General features: G+C 42.5%; 1 protein-coding gene across 2 annotated transcripts in view; it reads left to right on the forward strand.

Moving 5' to 3' along the window:
• Window positions 1-17,157, forward strand: part of SBNO1 (strawberry notch homolog 1) — a 92,926-nt gene that overhangs the window by 48,062 nt on the left and 27,707 nt on the right. For both annotated transcript variants that reach the window (XM_044275697.1, XM_044275698.1), the window contains 12 exons: window positions 2,417-2,568; window positions 2,672-2,875; window positions 3,412-3,585; window positions 3,666-3,859; window positions 3,997-4,128; window positions 5,132-5,267; window positions 5,392-5,504; window positions 5,932-6,003; window positions 8,310-8,409; window positions 8,772-8,846; window positions 9,105-9,251; window positions 10,938-11,032. In XM_044275697.1, the coding sequence (XP_044131632.1) occupies window positions 2,417-2,568; window positions 2,672-2,875; window positions 3,412-3,585; window positions 3,666-3,859; window positions 3,997-4,128; window positions 5,132-5,267; window positions 5,392-5,504; window positions 5,932-6,003; window positions 8,310-8,409; window positions 8,772-8,846; window positions 9,105-9,251; window positions 10,938-11,032 (1,594 nt within the window). The remainder of the gene's footprint in view (window positions 1-2,416; window positions 2,569-2,671; window positions 2,876-3,411; window positions 3,586-3,665; window positions 3,860-3,996; window positions 4,129-5,131; window positions 5,268-5,391; window positions 5,505-5,931; window positions 6,004-8,309; window positions 8,410-8,771; window positions 8,847-9,104; window positions 9,252-10,937; window positions 11,033-17,157) is intronic.

Here is a 17,157-nt window from a genome sequence, read left to right on the forward strand (position 1 = left end):
TTAGGATAATCCTGATCAGTATTCTTCCGGCATAGAGCCCCGACGACGGAACTCTATGCCGGAAGTAAAGAACGCAGATGTGAAAGAGCCCTTAGACAGATAACAGACGTCCTTGCATATAAGGCCTCTTGCACACGAATGTTGTATGCCCATGGCTGTATTCACTTGAATGGGTCTGCATTCACGGGGATGCGGTATGGAAGCACGGATCGGATCCCCAGGGAAGCACTACGGAGTGCTTATGTTATGTTTGTCTGTGCCTCCGCACCGTGTAAAAAAAGTGTTTTTTTTTATTTTTTATTTGCCGTGCTGATGGATCACGGACCCATTCAAGTTGAATGGGTCTCGATCTGTCCCGGCCGCCGTACGGATGTTGCTCGTGCATTGGGGACCGCAAATTGTGGTCCTCAATGCACGGAATGGACTCACAACGGCTGTGTGCAAGAGGCCTAATGGTCAGAAATAGCTGCTAACTAGCAACTAACACAGCTATTTTACCAGAGAACTGACCTTTGACTTAGTTGACTGTCTGACATTGTATGTTGAGTCTAGTTTCAACTTACGATGGGTCAGAAAAGACCATTGTATGTTGAAAATATTGTATCCTGAGGGAGCACTGTATATATTTTGTCTACAGAGCAGTAAGAGGGCTCATTTTATGCAGGTTGAAGCTGGGGAGGTAAAGCCATTAATTTTATATCCTGTTTTTAAGGAGTTCATCATATAAATTAATATTTTAATAGTTTGGTTATTTTGAGACAGGGCTTTACAAATTATCTTTTTAATATGGGGAAATTTTATATTATATATTATATTATATTATATTATATTTATTTTATATATTTTCACTCACTCAGCACTTCCAGCTTTTGGTGGTAAACTTTTTTTCCCATGGGAATAAAGTTTGGGGTCGTCACCCTACCACCAAAAGCTGGAAGTGCTGCCTCATAATTTGCTGAGTATATATCTTGGAGAAGCCTACCTCTGTGAGGAATTTAATTTCATATTCCACGGCACATCAAGGCGTAAAATATTAGGCTTTATTCACCAGACCGTGACGTTTGGTGAATAGTGACTGCTTGAGAAAGATCCCAGGAGGTGGATAAAGCCTAATATTTTACGCCTTGGGTGTGCCGTGGAATTGTTCCTGCTACTTATTTTTTTTTTTATCAAATCATTTTTATTGAAAATTTTTAAGAAAGCAAAATCAGGGTTCACAATCACCTTATGCCAGTACCACCATCCAAATACGATTCTATCATAGAGCTCACAACTGACAAAAATGACTCTTGCAAATACACACAAAATTCAATCATGAGTACAAGAAATGGCATATAAGATACCCCCCCCCCATAATCTACTAAGAACACTAATCATAACAATGTTCCCTAGACTAACATGTTAACAACCCCCCCCCCCCCAATTGAAAGGAGTACTACACCTTCTATCCTAGTTTATAGCACTAGATGAGTGTGAGACAACCATTCGTTCCACAGCTTATCAAACTTCTGAGGACAGCCACGCTTAACAAACACGCTCTTCTCCAATATCAACATGTCATTCACCTTCCTTTCAAACTCTGCAATCTCTGGCGGACTCCCCTGGATCCATCTCTGCGCCACCAGTTTCCTGGCCACATATAACAGTCTACCCACCGCCACCTTAACTAACTCACTTCCCCCGATCTCAGCCACATATCCCAGCACACACACCTTAGGATCTTTTTGCAAACTCAGCCCCAGCTTACGGTTAATATTATTCAACACCTCATCCCAATAGCTACTTATTACAGAGCACGACCACAGCATATGCACCAGATCCGCTCCTTCCTCCATACATTTCGGACACCTATCATCAGTCCTGACCCCGATTTTTCGTAAAAATACTGGTGTTTTATAAACTCTGTGGATGAGTTCCTGCTACTTATTTGAAGGGGGATCGCCTTCACAGCCGCTGGCACTCCGCCTGTACTTACACACTGCAGTGCTGCTTTATATAGATAGATATATATCTCTATCTATATATATCTCTATCTATATATATATATATATATATATATATATATATATATATATATATGTGTATAATATATATATGTGTGTATGTATAATGTGTGTGTATATGTATGTATGTGGATATAGATATAGATATAGATAGTTATAGTATATGTGTGTGGACTGCAGTGAATTACTATTGTAGTCTAAGATATTTGCCATGTTCCTATGGAGCTCTGTCATAGGCAAGGCTCACAATTGACTATCTGACGGGGATAAATCCCTGAAATGGATCCAATAAGAGAATTTTTTTTCAAGGGAAGACTTTAATACGCTGTACTATGCGAACATGCCCCCTGAGTATTGTTCATATGCAATATCTACTTACATTTTTAGAATATTGCTTGTATTTTCTATTTTAGGGGTGTACTACAGTCTCTGATTGAGAAGCACTTTCCAGCGCCAGATCGTAAGAAACTATTTAGCCTTCTTGGAATAGACTTAACAGCGCAAAGCAATAACAACTCTCCTAGAGAGAGTCCCAGCAAAGACAGCAAAACAAAGAAGAGGAAAGGTGGGTGAACAGTACTTTTCTATTTGAGAAAGGCACCACCTATTATCTGTGCCAAACTTTTTTTTCATGTGTTCTTAATTCATTATTCATTGGCTCTTACTAGGTGAAGAGCTGTCACGGGATGCCAAGAAACCTCGTAAAACAGGTGGGCTTGCTGGCAGCAGCTCAGATGAGATGGACAGCGGCTCTGACTCTTCTGACAAAGAGGCTGAAAGCGGAAGTGAAAGCTTTAAGTCTGTGAGCTCTGGAGACGATGAAGACGATTTTAATCCATTTCGAGATGAGTCAAGCGGTGATGATGAAGATGGTAATGGCTATACATAGTTTTAGTTTTCTGTTCAAATGTAACCTGCATGTTTTTGAATGGCAAATATAACAGAATGAAAACCTTTGACATTCACAGAAAAATTATTACATATACTATTTACTTAAAGGGGTTATCGGACACTAACAAATACTCCCCATATGCCGGGCCCCTCACACTACATGTACTTACCTGGCTCCCTGTGCTGCTACTGGTCCCCATGCTGCCATGGGGGGGGGGGCAGGTACCTGTGATACTGGGAAGGCTCATCCCTGTCACCGCCTGCCATTAGCTGCTTCCCTCTGACTGCAGACAGATGTTTTCGTCCACACTAATAGAAGCAGCAGTGCGGGAAAGCAGAGCCAGGTAAGTAGAATCAATATGGGGGCCATTTCCAGCCTCGGATAACTTCTCTAAGAAAGCTCTCTCCTTCACACAATTCCTTACAGGGAAGACTGCAAAGTCTTTAGAGCCTCCTCACTGTGTGCTGTTTTGCTCTCTAAAGGTGTTAATAGCATTTTTATGCTTCATTTTTACAGATCCTTGGCTGATTAGAAAAGAACACAAGAAGAGTAAAAATAAAAAGAAAAAGAGAAAAATTGATCCAGACTCTATTCACAGTGCCTTATTAGCGTCAGGACTAGGGTCAAAGCGGCCCAGCTTTTCATCTGCTGTCAAATCTGTTGCTGCAAGCACTGCCCCCAGCCTTCCAGGTGACTAGTAGATTTGTTACACATAGCAATAAGTAAAAAGAAACTGGTGCCAGGAACTAACCTCATTCCTCATCATTTAGCTATTTCTAGTAATGCAATTTCCAGTACTACCAATGCTAGTATCAGCTGCATGACCAGTCAGGATGCTGTGGAAAGGGCTCAACAAATGAAGAAAGAGCTTCTGGATAAACTGGATAACTTGGCAGAAGCGTTGCCCCCAAATACATTGGATGAGTTGATTGACGAGCTTGGAGGACCGGATAATGTGGCAGAGGTAGTTATCTTAGGTCTCATGCGCACAGCTGTTGCTGTTTTACAGTCGCCCATATTGGCCATCCAGTTGTATCTGTCAGTGCATGCATGTGTTTTGTGGATATTTTTTTTTTAACCTCATGTTGACTTCCACTTAAGATGACTGGTCGGAAAGGTAGAGTGGTCAGTAATGATGATGGAAGCATATCGTATGAGTCTCGATCAGAACTTGATGTACCCGTAGAAATCCTAAATATCACTGAAAAGCAGCGGTTTATGGATGGTGAAAAGGTAAGCATTATACTTTTTAGATAATTTTAAGGTAGAGTAAAGCAGTATTCCTAATTTTAATTTATTCACTGTTATAAATCCCTGACACCACCTCTGGCACCTCCACCTATGCTAATAATGCAGAAACCCTTCTCTAGTAATGAGAATCCACGTGGCGTTGAATGGAAAGAGCTGTGCATGTCTGCCATGCATCACCAGATGGACCAGAGGATCCTTGTTCTTGCTGGACCTTCATTTGTTAGACATTTATGACCTTATATACTGTGAATATGCAATACATTGCTAAGTCGGGAATATCCCTTTAAACGTGTTTGTCCACAATTGGAAAAAAACATGGCAGTACCACATCTGTCCTTTAGCTATATCTAGCTCCGCTCTGTTGAAGTGGATGGGTAAGGCTACTTTCACACTAGCGTTCGATCGGGTCCGTTCTGAACGGATCCGATCATAATAATGCAGACGGAGGCTCCGTTCAGAACGGATCCGTCTGCATTATTTTGGCATATAAAAGCTAAGTGTGAAAATAGCCTCGGACGGATCCGTCCAGACTTTCAATGTAAAGTCAATGGGGGACGGATCCGCTTGAAGATTGAGCCATATTGTGGCATCTTCAAACGGATCCGTCCCCATTGACTTACATTGTAAGTCTGGACGGATCCGCACGGCCAGGCGGACACCCGAACGCTGCAAGCAGCGTTCAGCTGTCCGCCTGTCCGAGCGGAGGCTGAACGCCGCCAGACTGATGCAGTCTGAGCGGATCCGCATCCATTCAGACTGCATCAGGGCTGGACGGAAGCGTTCGGGTCCGCTCGTGAGCCCCTTCAAACGGAGCTCACGAGCGGACCGACGAACGCTAGTGTGAAAGTAGCCTAAGCTGTAATACCAACCACAACCTGTCGGCAGGTGTGACGCTGCAATTGGAAGAAGCTACATTTTTGTATTTCTGGACAACTGAAGTGTGGTTGACATTAAGTGTTTTTTTTTTTTTTTTTTTTTTTTGTAGAATATAGCAATCATCTCAGAAGCTGCCAGTTCAGGAATTTCATTACAAGCCGACCGCAGAGCTAAGAATCAGAGGAGAAGAGTGCACATGACACTGGAATTGCCTTGGAGTGCAGATCGAGCAATTCAGCAGTTTGGTGAGTTTGAATTTGGTGAAGAGGAACAATCTGCATGTGCTATTTTTTTACTTTTTCCTTTTGCAATAAGGAAATTGTGTATTTTGCAAGTCTATCTTAAACTTTTGAAATTGTTTTCATGTAGGTAGGACACACAGATCTAATCAAGTTACTGCCCCAGAGTATGTCTTCCTTATCTCAGAGCTAGCTGGAGAACAAAGATTTGCTTCAATTGTTGCCAAGAGATTGGAAAGTTTGGTAAGTTAAGCATTTGGTGATTTAGATATGCTTGTATTATGATCCCTTGCAAAAGTGTGCCAAATGTTATAAAATATTTAATTAACTTATCCCTACTACTTTCTCCCCTGCCATTTCCAGTGCTACCGCTCCAATCCTCCTCCTCTGGTTTGGGTTTACAGGCTGCAGTTATGATTTACTGTACAGAGCATGTGACTGCTGCTCAGTGGTCCCGTACCATATACTGTTAAGGCCAGTGATATGCTGCATGTCACGTGCATCATGCTGCTTCGTCACTACCACAACATGCAAGCAGAATTGTAGAGGACTGGAGCAGTAGCGCTGGCAACTGCATTGGATTAAGAGGCTGAGTATATGCTTCTTTATATCTCGGACAACCTCTAAGTGTTTAACACAATCTGAAATAGATTACTTTTCATTTTTTCAGGGGGCTTTGACACATGGCGATAGAAGAGCAACAGAATCCAGGGATCTGAGTCGCTTTAACTTTGATAACAAGGTAATGATTGTGATTGTTCTAGTCCTTTAAAGCTGGCTGAGTACATCAGATCCGTAGGGCAAGTGTGTGTGTGTGGTTTTATTTTTATTTTTTCCTGACAGTTTCCTCCCCTTTCCCATACACATATACACATCTCTCCCCCGAATTAATGAATGTGTTGTGAATTGGAGAGGGGGGAAAAACATTGCCAAAAAAAAAAATCTTACACCTTCAGATGTCCTAAAAATATTACGTAAAATTCACTGAGGCGGATACGCATGCTCAGTCTTGCTTCTCTGCCGACAAAACTTGAGGTCCCGTGCTTCCTGTTTGAGTGGAGCGACAGACGTACATGTCTGACTCCATTTAACCCTATAGGACTGCCAGAAATGGCAGAGTACAAGTGCTCTGCTATCTTTGATAGCCCTATAAAGTAGAATTGAGCAGCAGCACCCTTGTATGACTGCTGCCCCATTCAAACTGTGGAGGTGCTTGGGACTCCGATCACACCCTTATTCTGTATCCTTTGAATAGGGCATATGTTGTCTTAACGGCACAGCCCCTTTAAATATAGTGCTTGCTCAGGAACTGAGCGGATGCCTAAGCCTGCATTATAATGTTGCCAGCATTGTCCTGATTAGAGAGAACTCTGATTATGGACATTTAACCCTCTCGATACTTTGGCCAGCTGCAGCCATGGCATCTGAATGGTCATATACGGGGAGCCGGCTGTGGCCGAACCCCAGCCCACAATTATTTTTTTTTTATCAATCTGCTCAACTATTCCTGCTCTATAACATGCTGTGTAGGGGTGGGCGATATGGCCTAAAATCTATATTGCGATATAATTTTAAGCACGTGTGATATATATCCTTTAGGGTGATTAGGACTTTACACTCTCCCTGCTGCCCTGTGCATACAACAGCAGGGAGCCGAGTCCCATCCCCCTAATCAGTGCCATCCACAGATCCCCCTCCCCTAATCAGTGCCATCCACAGATCCCCCTCCCCTAATCAGTGCCATCCACAGATCCCCCTCCCCTAATCAGTGCCATCCACAGATCCCCCTCCCCTAATCAGTGCCATCCACAGATCCCCGTCCCTTAATCTGTGCCATCCACTGATCCCCCTCCCCTAATCAGTGCCATCCACAGATCCCCCTCCCCTAATCAGTGCCATCCACAGATCCCCCTCCCCTAATCAGTGCCATCCACAGATCCCCCTCCCCTAAACTAAACAGTAACTTTAATCAGTGACTCTTTACTTGTATATCTTACTGTTAGCTCCGGTAACAGCAGGCAGTGCGGGTGGGCGGCGCTCACTCACTGATGTCACGCGCCTGCTCTCACTGAGAACGTGAAAACTCAATGATTTACTGTCAGTCCCTCCCCTCCTCCTCCTACTCTTCTCATTGGTGATCAGCGGCAGCCGCGCACAGTGGGGAGGGACTCCCTCCTTCTCTGTGCCGGCTCAGGATAACATGGTGTGCACATGGAGCCGCGATCATATCGTGGTCCGGCGATTATAGGCGATTTGGCACAAATTTATATCGCATATCGCCCACCCCTAATGCTGTGTGCAGAAAGCATTGCATTTTGTGAATACAAGTTCTCATATTGATAGAATTTTCAGGTTATTAAATTCGTTCATGCTTCGTTTGGTGGTATAAGCAGAATTGCGTTATGGATTCTGTTACCACATACCATAATGCAATTCTATGACTGAATGCATAATGGAATGTCTTTAGAGGCATTCTGTTAGTCATTGGCAATCATAACTGATCCGTCCCCGTTGACATTGCAGCAGTTCAATGTAATTAAAGCTGCTCCGTCTCATTCACTTGAATGGAATGGTGGATCAATTGTACACTACATGGATATTGGTGACCTAGGATAGGTAATCAATATGAGGAAAGCAAACAACCCTTTTAGGGACTGGACCAATTTCTCCCTCCCTTCCTTCCTTCCTTCCTTCCTTCTAAGGGCCATAACTTTTATATTTTTCCATTAACCTTTTTTTTGGAAGAAGAGCTGTATTTTTATGGCACCATTTAATATTGCATATAATGTATTGGGAATAAAGAAAAAATGAATGGGGGTGTAGTTGGGGGTGAAAAAAATCAACATTTTATTGGCTCTGTATTTACAGCATCAACGGAGGATAAAAATGAAGTTACCGTTTAAGAGGTTAAATGTAGATATAAAAATAGTTTATAATTAAGAGCTGGATTTTAAACTTTATTGTTCATGGGATAACCCATTTTAAGAATGTTACTTTTTCTTTGATATTTTGGTTGCTACATGTAAGCTTTTCTTTTTCTTACCACAGTATGGCAGAAATGCTTTGGAAATTGTTATGAAGTCTATTGTGAGCCTGGATTCCCCTTTGGTTTCTCCTCCATCAGATTTTCCTGGCGATTTCTTTAAAGGTGAGGTTAATTCCTAATTTTGTGTGAAATTGACTTTGTTTCAGTATGCATGTTACATAAAAAATTGTGCTGCGTTTTGCACAAATGTTGCACTTAAATTTTTATGACTTCTGAGATTTTAAGCTGGGGCTTCATGGCGCTCTTTGTTATGGCACAAGTCTTGTGACCAAAGATCGCGGTGTAGCAATGCAGGCATTGAACTTAATAGGATAACATCATGACTTGCAAGTTGCTGTGACCCTAAAATTGAAGTTTAATGGCTGCAATGCTACATGCAATCTTTGTCGTGACCAAGATCACCATGTACCTCCAGCCTTATCTGTAGTTCACCAAGACCCAAATTAATTTGTATTTCCATCTAGATGTCCGTCAAGGGTTGATTGGAGTTGGCCTTATAAATGTTGAAGACCGATCTGGAATTTTGACTCTTGATAAAGGTATGAATGAATCATTGTGCATTTTGCTTTGGATGGCTATATTATTGCACTACGTGTAGTAACTTGCTAGCCTGAATTTTAGACCAGAAAGTCATCCACAGTTCTGCTGAAAGATAAGTTTAAAATTCAGACACGCTCCTTACAGCTTAGCTTTAATTATTAGTTGGACAATTCATTTTAGAAATAGCTGTCTGCAAGTAATGACAGTTTGTACACCAGTAGCACGTTTTTTATTTTTTCATTCCTTTTGTTTTTCAGATTACAACAATATTGGAAAGTTTCTTAACCGTATCTTGGGCATGGAAGTGCACCAGCAAAATGCTCTCTTTCAGTACTTCTCCGACACACTTAATGCAGTTATACAGAATGCAAAAAAGAATGGCAGATATGATATGGGTATTCTAGGTAATGAACTGGAAGATGAAATTCAGTTTTATTTTGTGTTTAAATCAGACCTTTCATGTGTTTAATTCTAGATGAATACCTTTTACTTGCGGGTTATCCCCACTGATGCTGCCACCCTGCATATTATAATTTTTTTTAATATGGCTGCTACACCCCGCTCTGCCCCCCTTTTTAGTTTTCCCGCTCAGTATGTTAATACCTGAGCATTGGTACAGGGAGGAGGAGACGCTGGGTTTCTCAATGGGCGTCTCCTTTTCCCTGGCTGTAATGCGATCCAATCACAGCGGAGAGCGTCACAGCCAGGGAGAAAGTATTTATCTAGAATAAAAAAAGACATGACAGGTCTGATTTAAATGGTCGCTAACCTTTCACACAACTTTGCCTAAATCAATAGTATAATCAACTGTAAGAAATATAGCTCATCAGAGAAAAATGCATTTTTCTAGACCTCATTTCTTAACACTTCTAAAGTGCTGATAAAAGAAGGAAGGGCTTTGTGTGACCTGCTGGTTTTACTATTTTGCCGCACCTGAAGGGGTTAATTGTACTATCATATCCCCCTGTAAGAGATCAGACTAGTTTGAATATATCATTGGTGGCCAGTGCGGCCCCCCTCCCCTCCCTCTATTGTAATAATAGGTTGGTGGCACAGTGTGGGCCTCCCCCTTCCTCCCTCTATTGTATTAATTTGTTGGTGGCACAGTGTGCGCCCCCTCCTCCCTCTATTGTAATAATAATCGCTGGGGCTCCGATCGGTAACCATGGCAACCAGGACGCTACTGCAGCCCTGGTTGCCATGGTTACTTAGCAATAGTACAATAGTAAAAGATTCATACTTACCTGGGAGCTGCGATGTCTTTGTCAGGCCGGGAGCTCCTCCTACTGGTAAGTGACAGTTCATTTAGCAATGCGCCGCACAGACCTGTCGCTTACCAGTAGGTGGAGCTCCCGGCCAGACACTAACATCGCAGCAGCCAAGTATGAATCTTCTACTATTGTACTATTGCTAAGTAACCATGGCAACCAGGACTGCAGTAGCATCCTGGTTGCCATGGTTACCGATCGGAGCCCCAGCGATTAAACTGGGACTCCGATCGGAACTCCGCTGCCACCAATAATTGGGGGGGGGGGGGGGGAGGCCGCACACTGGCCACCAATAATGCTATAGAGGGATGGGGGGCGCACACTGTGCCACCAACAAATTATTACAATAGAGGGAGGGGGTCCGCACTGGCCACCAATGATATTTAAATGGGGGGGGGGGGGTCTGCCCCCTGCTGCCTGGCAGCCCTGATCTCTTACAGGGGGATATGATAGTACAATTAACCCCTTCAGGTGCCGATTTTTCCACCGACCCATTGAAAGTCAATGGGTCCGGAAAACGGCACAACGGCCACGGATGCACACAACGGTCGTGTGCATGAGGCCTAAATCACATGACTCAGCTGAGGATCAGAATGGAGGGGATAACTCGGAAATATGTTCACCGGTAAGATTACCTCCACTACAGTTTTACATCATGTACCTTTCTAACAGGTCAGAATAAAAATCTATGTGGGAGTGCTTCTTTAATAAATTAGGCGTTTCTCACGTTGTCGCACAGGGATCAAGACTGACATTTGTGAACATCAGTCTTGATAAATGTCTTTAATTGTGTTGTAATTTGTGCATTATTTGCATCCACAGATCTTGGTTCTGGAGATGAGAAGGTTAGAAAAACGGAGGTTAAGAAGTTCCTGACCCCAGGTTATTCCACTTCGGGTCATGTGGAATTGTACACAGTAAGTGGTTGAAGTTATGGCAAGAATGGTGTTCTCATCCAGTTTCCTTATTTTGACTACTCTGTAGCTTATGCTACTGGCCTCCCAAATACAAGACCATGCATAGTCAGTCAGGGCTCCAAACTTTGACTAAACTAGTCACAGTTGTGACCAACAAAAACATGGTTACTGCAGTTTTAGACATTAAGTTTCCAAGCATATTGCACCTGAGTACTTATTTATTTTCAGTTCTCTTTAGCCTGGAGCCCTGCTCTGTAAAATTAAATGAACATGTCAGCCCGTCATATGCAAATTAGCTGTTTCATGTCAAGGAGACCAGTGCTTTTCCTCAGTCAAGTCCTTTTTTGAATCCAGAGGGAGAAAAAAGCAGTCTGGTTTGAGAGCTACACTTAAACAGACAAACAACGCGAGTTTATAAGCGTTCGTGTGTTTGATTTCCAGTGCATGACTTTCGTTGACATGATGATGTAGGTGTGCTGCATTGCATCCCCCCCCAATCCTACCACGCTGTGCTCCCTATCTGCCGGGTGGAACAAGCTGAGTGCTGGAGGTACTCTGCACAGCTGACTGATGGATCCCAGATAGGGGGCTGCGCTGCAATAACAGGTCCCTGGTCGGTGCTTTGTGCCCTGATGGTGCGCCTGGCTTTTCTGTCCCTCGCTTCTGGTGGATCTTCAGGTGCCTTGGCCTCATGTCCTCCTCTCCCTACATGCTTAACTCGCCTCTCTTCTGTGTTCTGGATGTGCCACTGTGTCCCTTCTGCTGACATCCAGGTATCGGTGGTTCCCTCTTCGCCCTCCGGGTTCCCTGATTCTGGACTTGTCGGAACTTGTGAAACCTGTCTACACTGAGCCTATTTTTATTTATTTTTTGTTTTGTGATCTATCCCTTTTTCAGCTTTCTCCTGGTGCCTTGTGTATTATAAAACAATATAATATTGCTGAACTTGATAAAAAAAAAAAAAACGGAGTAATACCAAAAATTGATTTGGTGGAGTCGTTAAGATGAGATCAACCAGGGGGGAAACGTAAGAGGAGAGGGGAGACTAAAATAAAAAAATATATTAAAAAAGTAAGTAAAATGGGTACTTAGCAAAATAGGTGATCAGTGGACTATTCTAAAATGAGGCAGAAGCCTCCAGAATCAGCCAAAATCTGTTTTTGAAATCTCCTAATGTAATGGCAGGAGCAGGTCAAAAAGGTATGTTTGACTCCAATGTTAAAAAAATAAATTAAAAAATGCTGCACTCAGAGTGGAAGTAGTGGCGGGTGATTACACTCAGGAGGAGGAGGAGGAGGAGGCGGAGAGAGAGTACATAACTTGCCTATTGTTGAATCCGCCCTGCTGAAATGTTGGTGGCGGTAAAAAAAAAAAAAAAGATATTTCAATGCAGCTTGGGGCAATCCAGACTGATGTGATTCTGATAAGGGAGGAGGTCTTAAGGGAGGAGGTCTTAAAGATATGGGACAGTTACAACCATAGAAAAAAATCGGTGGGGGCTCTGGAGAATGAAGCTAAAATATTTAAAACTGAAATGTCCAGAATATGGATGTGAATACTCAAAGTGGCTGATTTGGAGGGCAGGTTGAGGTGATACAATGTGAGAATTATAGGTCTACCTGAAGGTACAGAAGGAAAGATTTCCACTGAAATGATACAGACCTTGTATTTGGAAAGGAACATTTTTTGCCACTTTTGGTGTTAAGAGCACTTCGGGTCCCAGGGGCAAAACCTATCCTGGGAAGGCAGCCACGGGTACTTCTGGTGAAGATATTGGTCTCACGAGACAGGGATATGAATTTGAGATGGGCTAGGGAATGCCCTCCTAATTTATACAAATGGAAGTAAAGTCTCCTTTTTTCCCAACTTTTCTAAAGATATTCAAGAAGAGACAGTTTTATTGCGGTTAAAAAACTGCTGCAAGAAAGAACATTAAGTACTCCTTCGTTTACCCAGCTAAATTTCGGGTAATTTTCAATGGGGAAACTTATTTTTCTGGGAATCTATTGATTTGGTGTCGACTAAAATCTTAACCTGGAATGTTCGGGGTTTGGGGGATAAGCTAAAAAGACAGGCAGTTCTTGATTTTGGTACAGAGACACCTCCCAGCAATTGCTTAGTTGTAACTCCTCTCTCTGAGGAGACGGTCAGGCGGGATCGGTAGGGGATGGGCCAAGCAGACTTATCACTTCACTTTTTTTCTAGTTATTCTAGAGGAGTGACGGTGTTGGTTCATAATCTGATTGATTTTGTCTGCCGGGCATCCTCTATTGATAAGCAAGGTAGATTTGTATTTCTTTATGGAAAACTCGCTGGAACACTATGTATTTTGGCTTTTATTTATATCCCCCCCCACCCTTTGTTTTTCATTTACTTAATTGTTTAACTTTCATGGATCAATGGCCTGAATGTCCTTCGATAGTCAATGGGGACTTTAATTGTGTTATTAATCCAGAAGCTGATAGGATTTCAATTGGGGGGGGGTTGTAGACTCCTATATTCATGCACAAGGGTCCCCCTTTGCATGATATTGTTTGGAATCGGGCTTTATAGATGTATGGGGCCATCTAGGGAAAGGTAAGAGCGTATTCTTGTGTAAGCAAATTTGGAAACTGCATGTCTAGGATAGATTTGGCTCTGTTTTTTTTATTCATCTTAGATGTATAAAGCGGATGAAATATGAGGCCAGGGCTTTATCGGACTATGTACTATTTACTTTGGAAGTAATTTTGTTAGTAATATTTCCAACTTGACCACTTCCTAACCTCTTCAGTAATAGCCCGCTGATAGTAACAGCAGGGCAACCCAAAGGGGAAGGCAGGGATAGTTCTCAGGTGTCCCTGCCTTCTAGACTGCTGTATACACAGCCCGGTGATCATGTGACCGCCGGGGCCTGTGGAGTGCAATAGCTGTCGGGTCTTCCACAAATCTCGATCAGACCTGCACAGCGTTATATTCTGCTGTAAAGCCTCTGTGGGGGGTGTATTTCCCCTGTAACTGGGGCTACTATGTCAAGCCCCAGTTACAGGAGAAATCAATAGTGAATAAAAAAAATAATTCCCCAATTAAGTAATAAAATAAATAAAAAAAATATATACATATTTGGTATTGCCGCGTCAGTGACTGTCAGCCATTTTTGTCACATAACATCACAAAGTGCAACACCAAGCGATCAAAAAGGCGTACATAACATCACAAAGTGCAACACTAAGCGATCAAAAAGGTGTATCCCCCCCCCCCCCCCAAAAAAAGTACCAATCAGTCACCTCATCCCACAAAAAATGAGACCCTATCGGTAAAAAAATTATAACTATGGTTCTCAGATTATGGAGACACTAAAACATATATATATTTTTTTTTCTGTTTCATAAATGCTATTGTGTAAAACTTAAATAAGAAAAAGTATACAGATTAGGTACTGCCAAGTCCACAATCTGCTCTATAAAAATGTCACATGACTTAACCCCTCAGGTGAACGATTTGCATACGTGCAGAAAGGGGACAAAGGGTTAAAGTTTGTAAAGTCAGTTTTGAATAACTTGAGGGGTGTAGTTTCTACAATGGGGTCATTTAGGATGGGGGTTTCCACTGTGTAAGCCCCACAAAGTGAATTCAGTCCTGAACTGGTCCTTAAAAAGTGGATTTTGGGAATTTTCTTAAATTAAGAATTGCTTCTAAGGGCTCTTTCACACTTGCGTTCTTTTCTTCCGGCATAGAGTTCCGTCGTCGGGGCTCTATGCCGGAAGAATCCTGATCAGTTTTATCCTAATGCATTCTGAATGTAGTGAAATCCGTTCAGGATGCATCAGGATGTCTTGAGTTCCGGAACGGAACGTTTTTTGGCCGGAGAAAATACCGCAGCATGCTGCGCTTTTTGCTCCGGCCAAAAATCCTGAAGACTTGCCGCAAGGCCGGTTCCGGAATTAATGCCCATTGAAAGGCATTGATCCGGATCCGGCCTTAAGCTAAACGTCGTTTCGGCGCATTGCCGGATCCGACGTTTAGCCTTTTCTGAATGGTTGCCATGGCTGCCGGGAAGCTAAAGTCCAGGCAGCCATGGTAAAGTGTAGTGGGGAGCAGCATACTTACCGTCCGTGCGGCTCCTGGGGCGCTCCAGAGTGACGTCAGGGCGCCCCAGGCGCATGGATGACATGATCGCATGGCACGTCATCCATGCTCATGGGGCGCTCTGACGTCATTCTGGAGCGCCCCGGGAGCCGCGCGGACTGTAAGTATACCGCTGCCCACTACTACTATGGCAACCAGGACTTTAATAGCGTCCTGGCTGCCATAGTAACACTGACGGATCCGTCTTCAAATGCTTTCAGTACACTTGCGTTTTTCCGGATCCGGCGTGTTATTCCGGCAAGTGGAGTACACGCCGGATCCGGATAACGCAAGTGTGAAAGAGGCCTTAAGGGTACTTTAACACTTGCGGCAGAGAGATCCGGCAAGCAGTTCCGTCGCCGGAACTGCCTGCCGGATCAGGCCAGATGTATGCTAACTGATGGCATTAATAAAACTGATCAGTCAAAAAAATGCATTGACATGCGTGATCAGTCTTTCCGGTGTCATCTGGCAAAACGGATCGGCATTCATTTTTTTCACTTTTTTTTTTTTTTCCAGTCTGCGCATGCGCAGGACGGATTCGGCATTCAGGCAAGTCTTCAGGTTTTTTTCGCCGGAGATAAAACCGTAGCATGCTGCGGTTTTCTCTTTTGCCTGATGCAAACTGAACGGATTACTCTCCATTCAGAATGCACGGGGATATACCTGATCAGTTCTTTTCCGGTATAGAGCCCCTGTGACGGAACTCTATGCCGGAAAAGAGAAACGCAAGTGTGAAAGTACCCTACATTCTAAGCCTTCTTACATCTTAATAAAATGACATTTACAAAGTTATGCTAACATAAAGTAGACATGGGGAATGTTACATATTTTATGAGTTATCACTTTGTTTTAAAAGCAGCAATTCAAATTTGGAAAACAGTGCATTTTTTTCAAATTTATATTAACTTATGGATTTTATTTTTTATAAATAAAGGAAAAACATGTTGACTCAAATTTACCATTAACATGATGTGTCACGAGAAAACTGTCTCAGAATTGCTTGGATAAGTAAAAGCGTTCCAAAGTTATTACCACACAAAGTGACATATGTCAGATTGCAAAATTAGGCCTGGTCAGGAAGAGGGTAAATGGCCCTGTCTAGAAGTGGTTAAGAAAGGGGTTTGGTATGAAAGAGAAGGACTTAAAAGAACAAGTGGTAGGTGCTATGAAGGAATTTTCCAGAAATAAAACGGAAGAAAATGGGTAAATTATGGAGAACGCAAGCCAAGCATGTTCAGATTTTCTTCTGGATAAGGCATAGCAGAGGCTTTTTATTTTAAGGGACAAATATTTTACCGAATCGGGCTGCCCAGGGAAATTGTTGGCTAGGGTGGTTTTGAATCAGGACCAAAAAAGATATAGCAAGTATTTGTTCACCTAAAGGATTGATTATAGAAGATCAAGAATTTATAAAAAGGAATCTTTAAGCATTTTGCTGTTTTTTATATATCTCTATCTCTATCTCATTCCATCATTCTATCTCTATCATTCCATCTCTATCTCTATCATTCCATCTCTATCTCTATCATTCCATCTCTATCTCTATCATTCCATCTCTATCTCTATCATTCCATCTCTATCTCTATCATTCCATCTCTATCTCTATCATTCCATCTCTATCTCTATCATTCCATCTCTATCTCTATCATTCCATCTCTATCTCTATCATTCCATCTCTATCTCCATCATTCCATCTCTATCATTCCATCTCTCTACCAGTCCTGTCGGACACTCGAAGATAATTTTTCGATCATGAATTCTCCGTGCCGGAGAAGGGCTTGCTTGGGAAACTCCTCCCCTTGTTCAGATTACCATATGAATTTTACCGTAAATACAGGGATGTTCTCCCTTGCTTATTGAAGGTATTCATGGAATCATTGGAGGATGGTACCCTTACAGAATCAATGACAGAAGCTGTAATAATAATATTTTAAAAGAAGGCAAGAACCCCTTGGATGTGGAGGCATATAGGCCGATTTTCTTTATTGAATACCGATGTAAAGCTTCTTTTAAGG

The sequence above is a fragment of the Bufo gargarizans genome, chromosome 1 (genome assembly GCF_014858855.1).
Source record: "Bufo gargarizans isolate SCDJY-AF-19 chromosome 1, ASM1485885v1, whole genome shotgun sequence".
Taxonomy (NCBI): domain Eukaryota; kingdom Metazoa; phylum Chordata; class Amphibia; order Anura; family Bufonidae; genus Bufo; species Bufo gargarizans.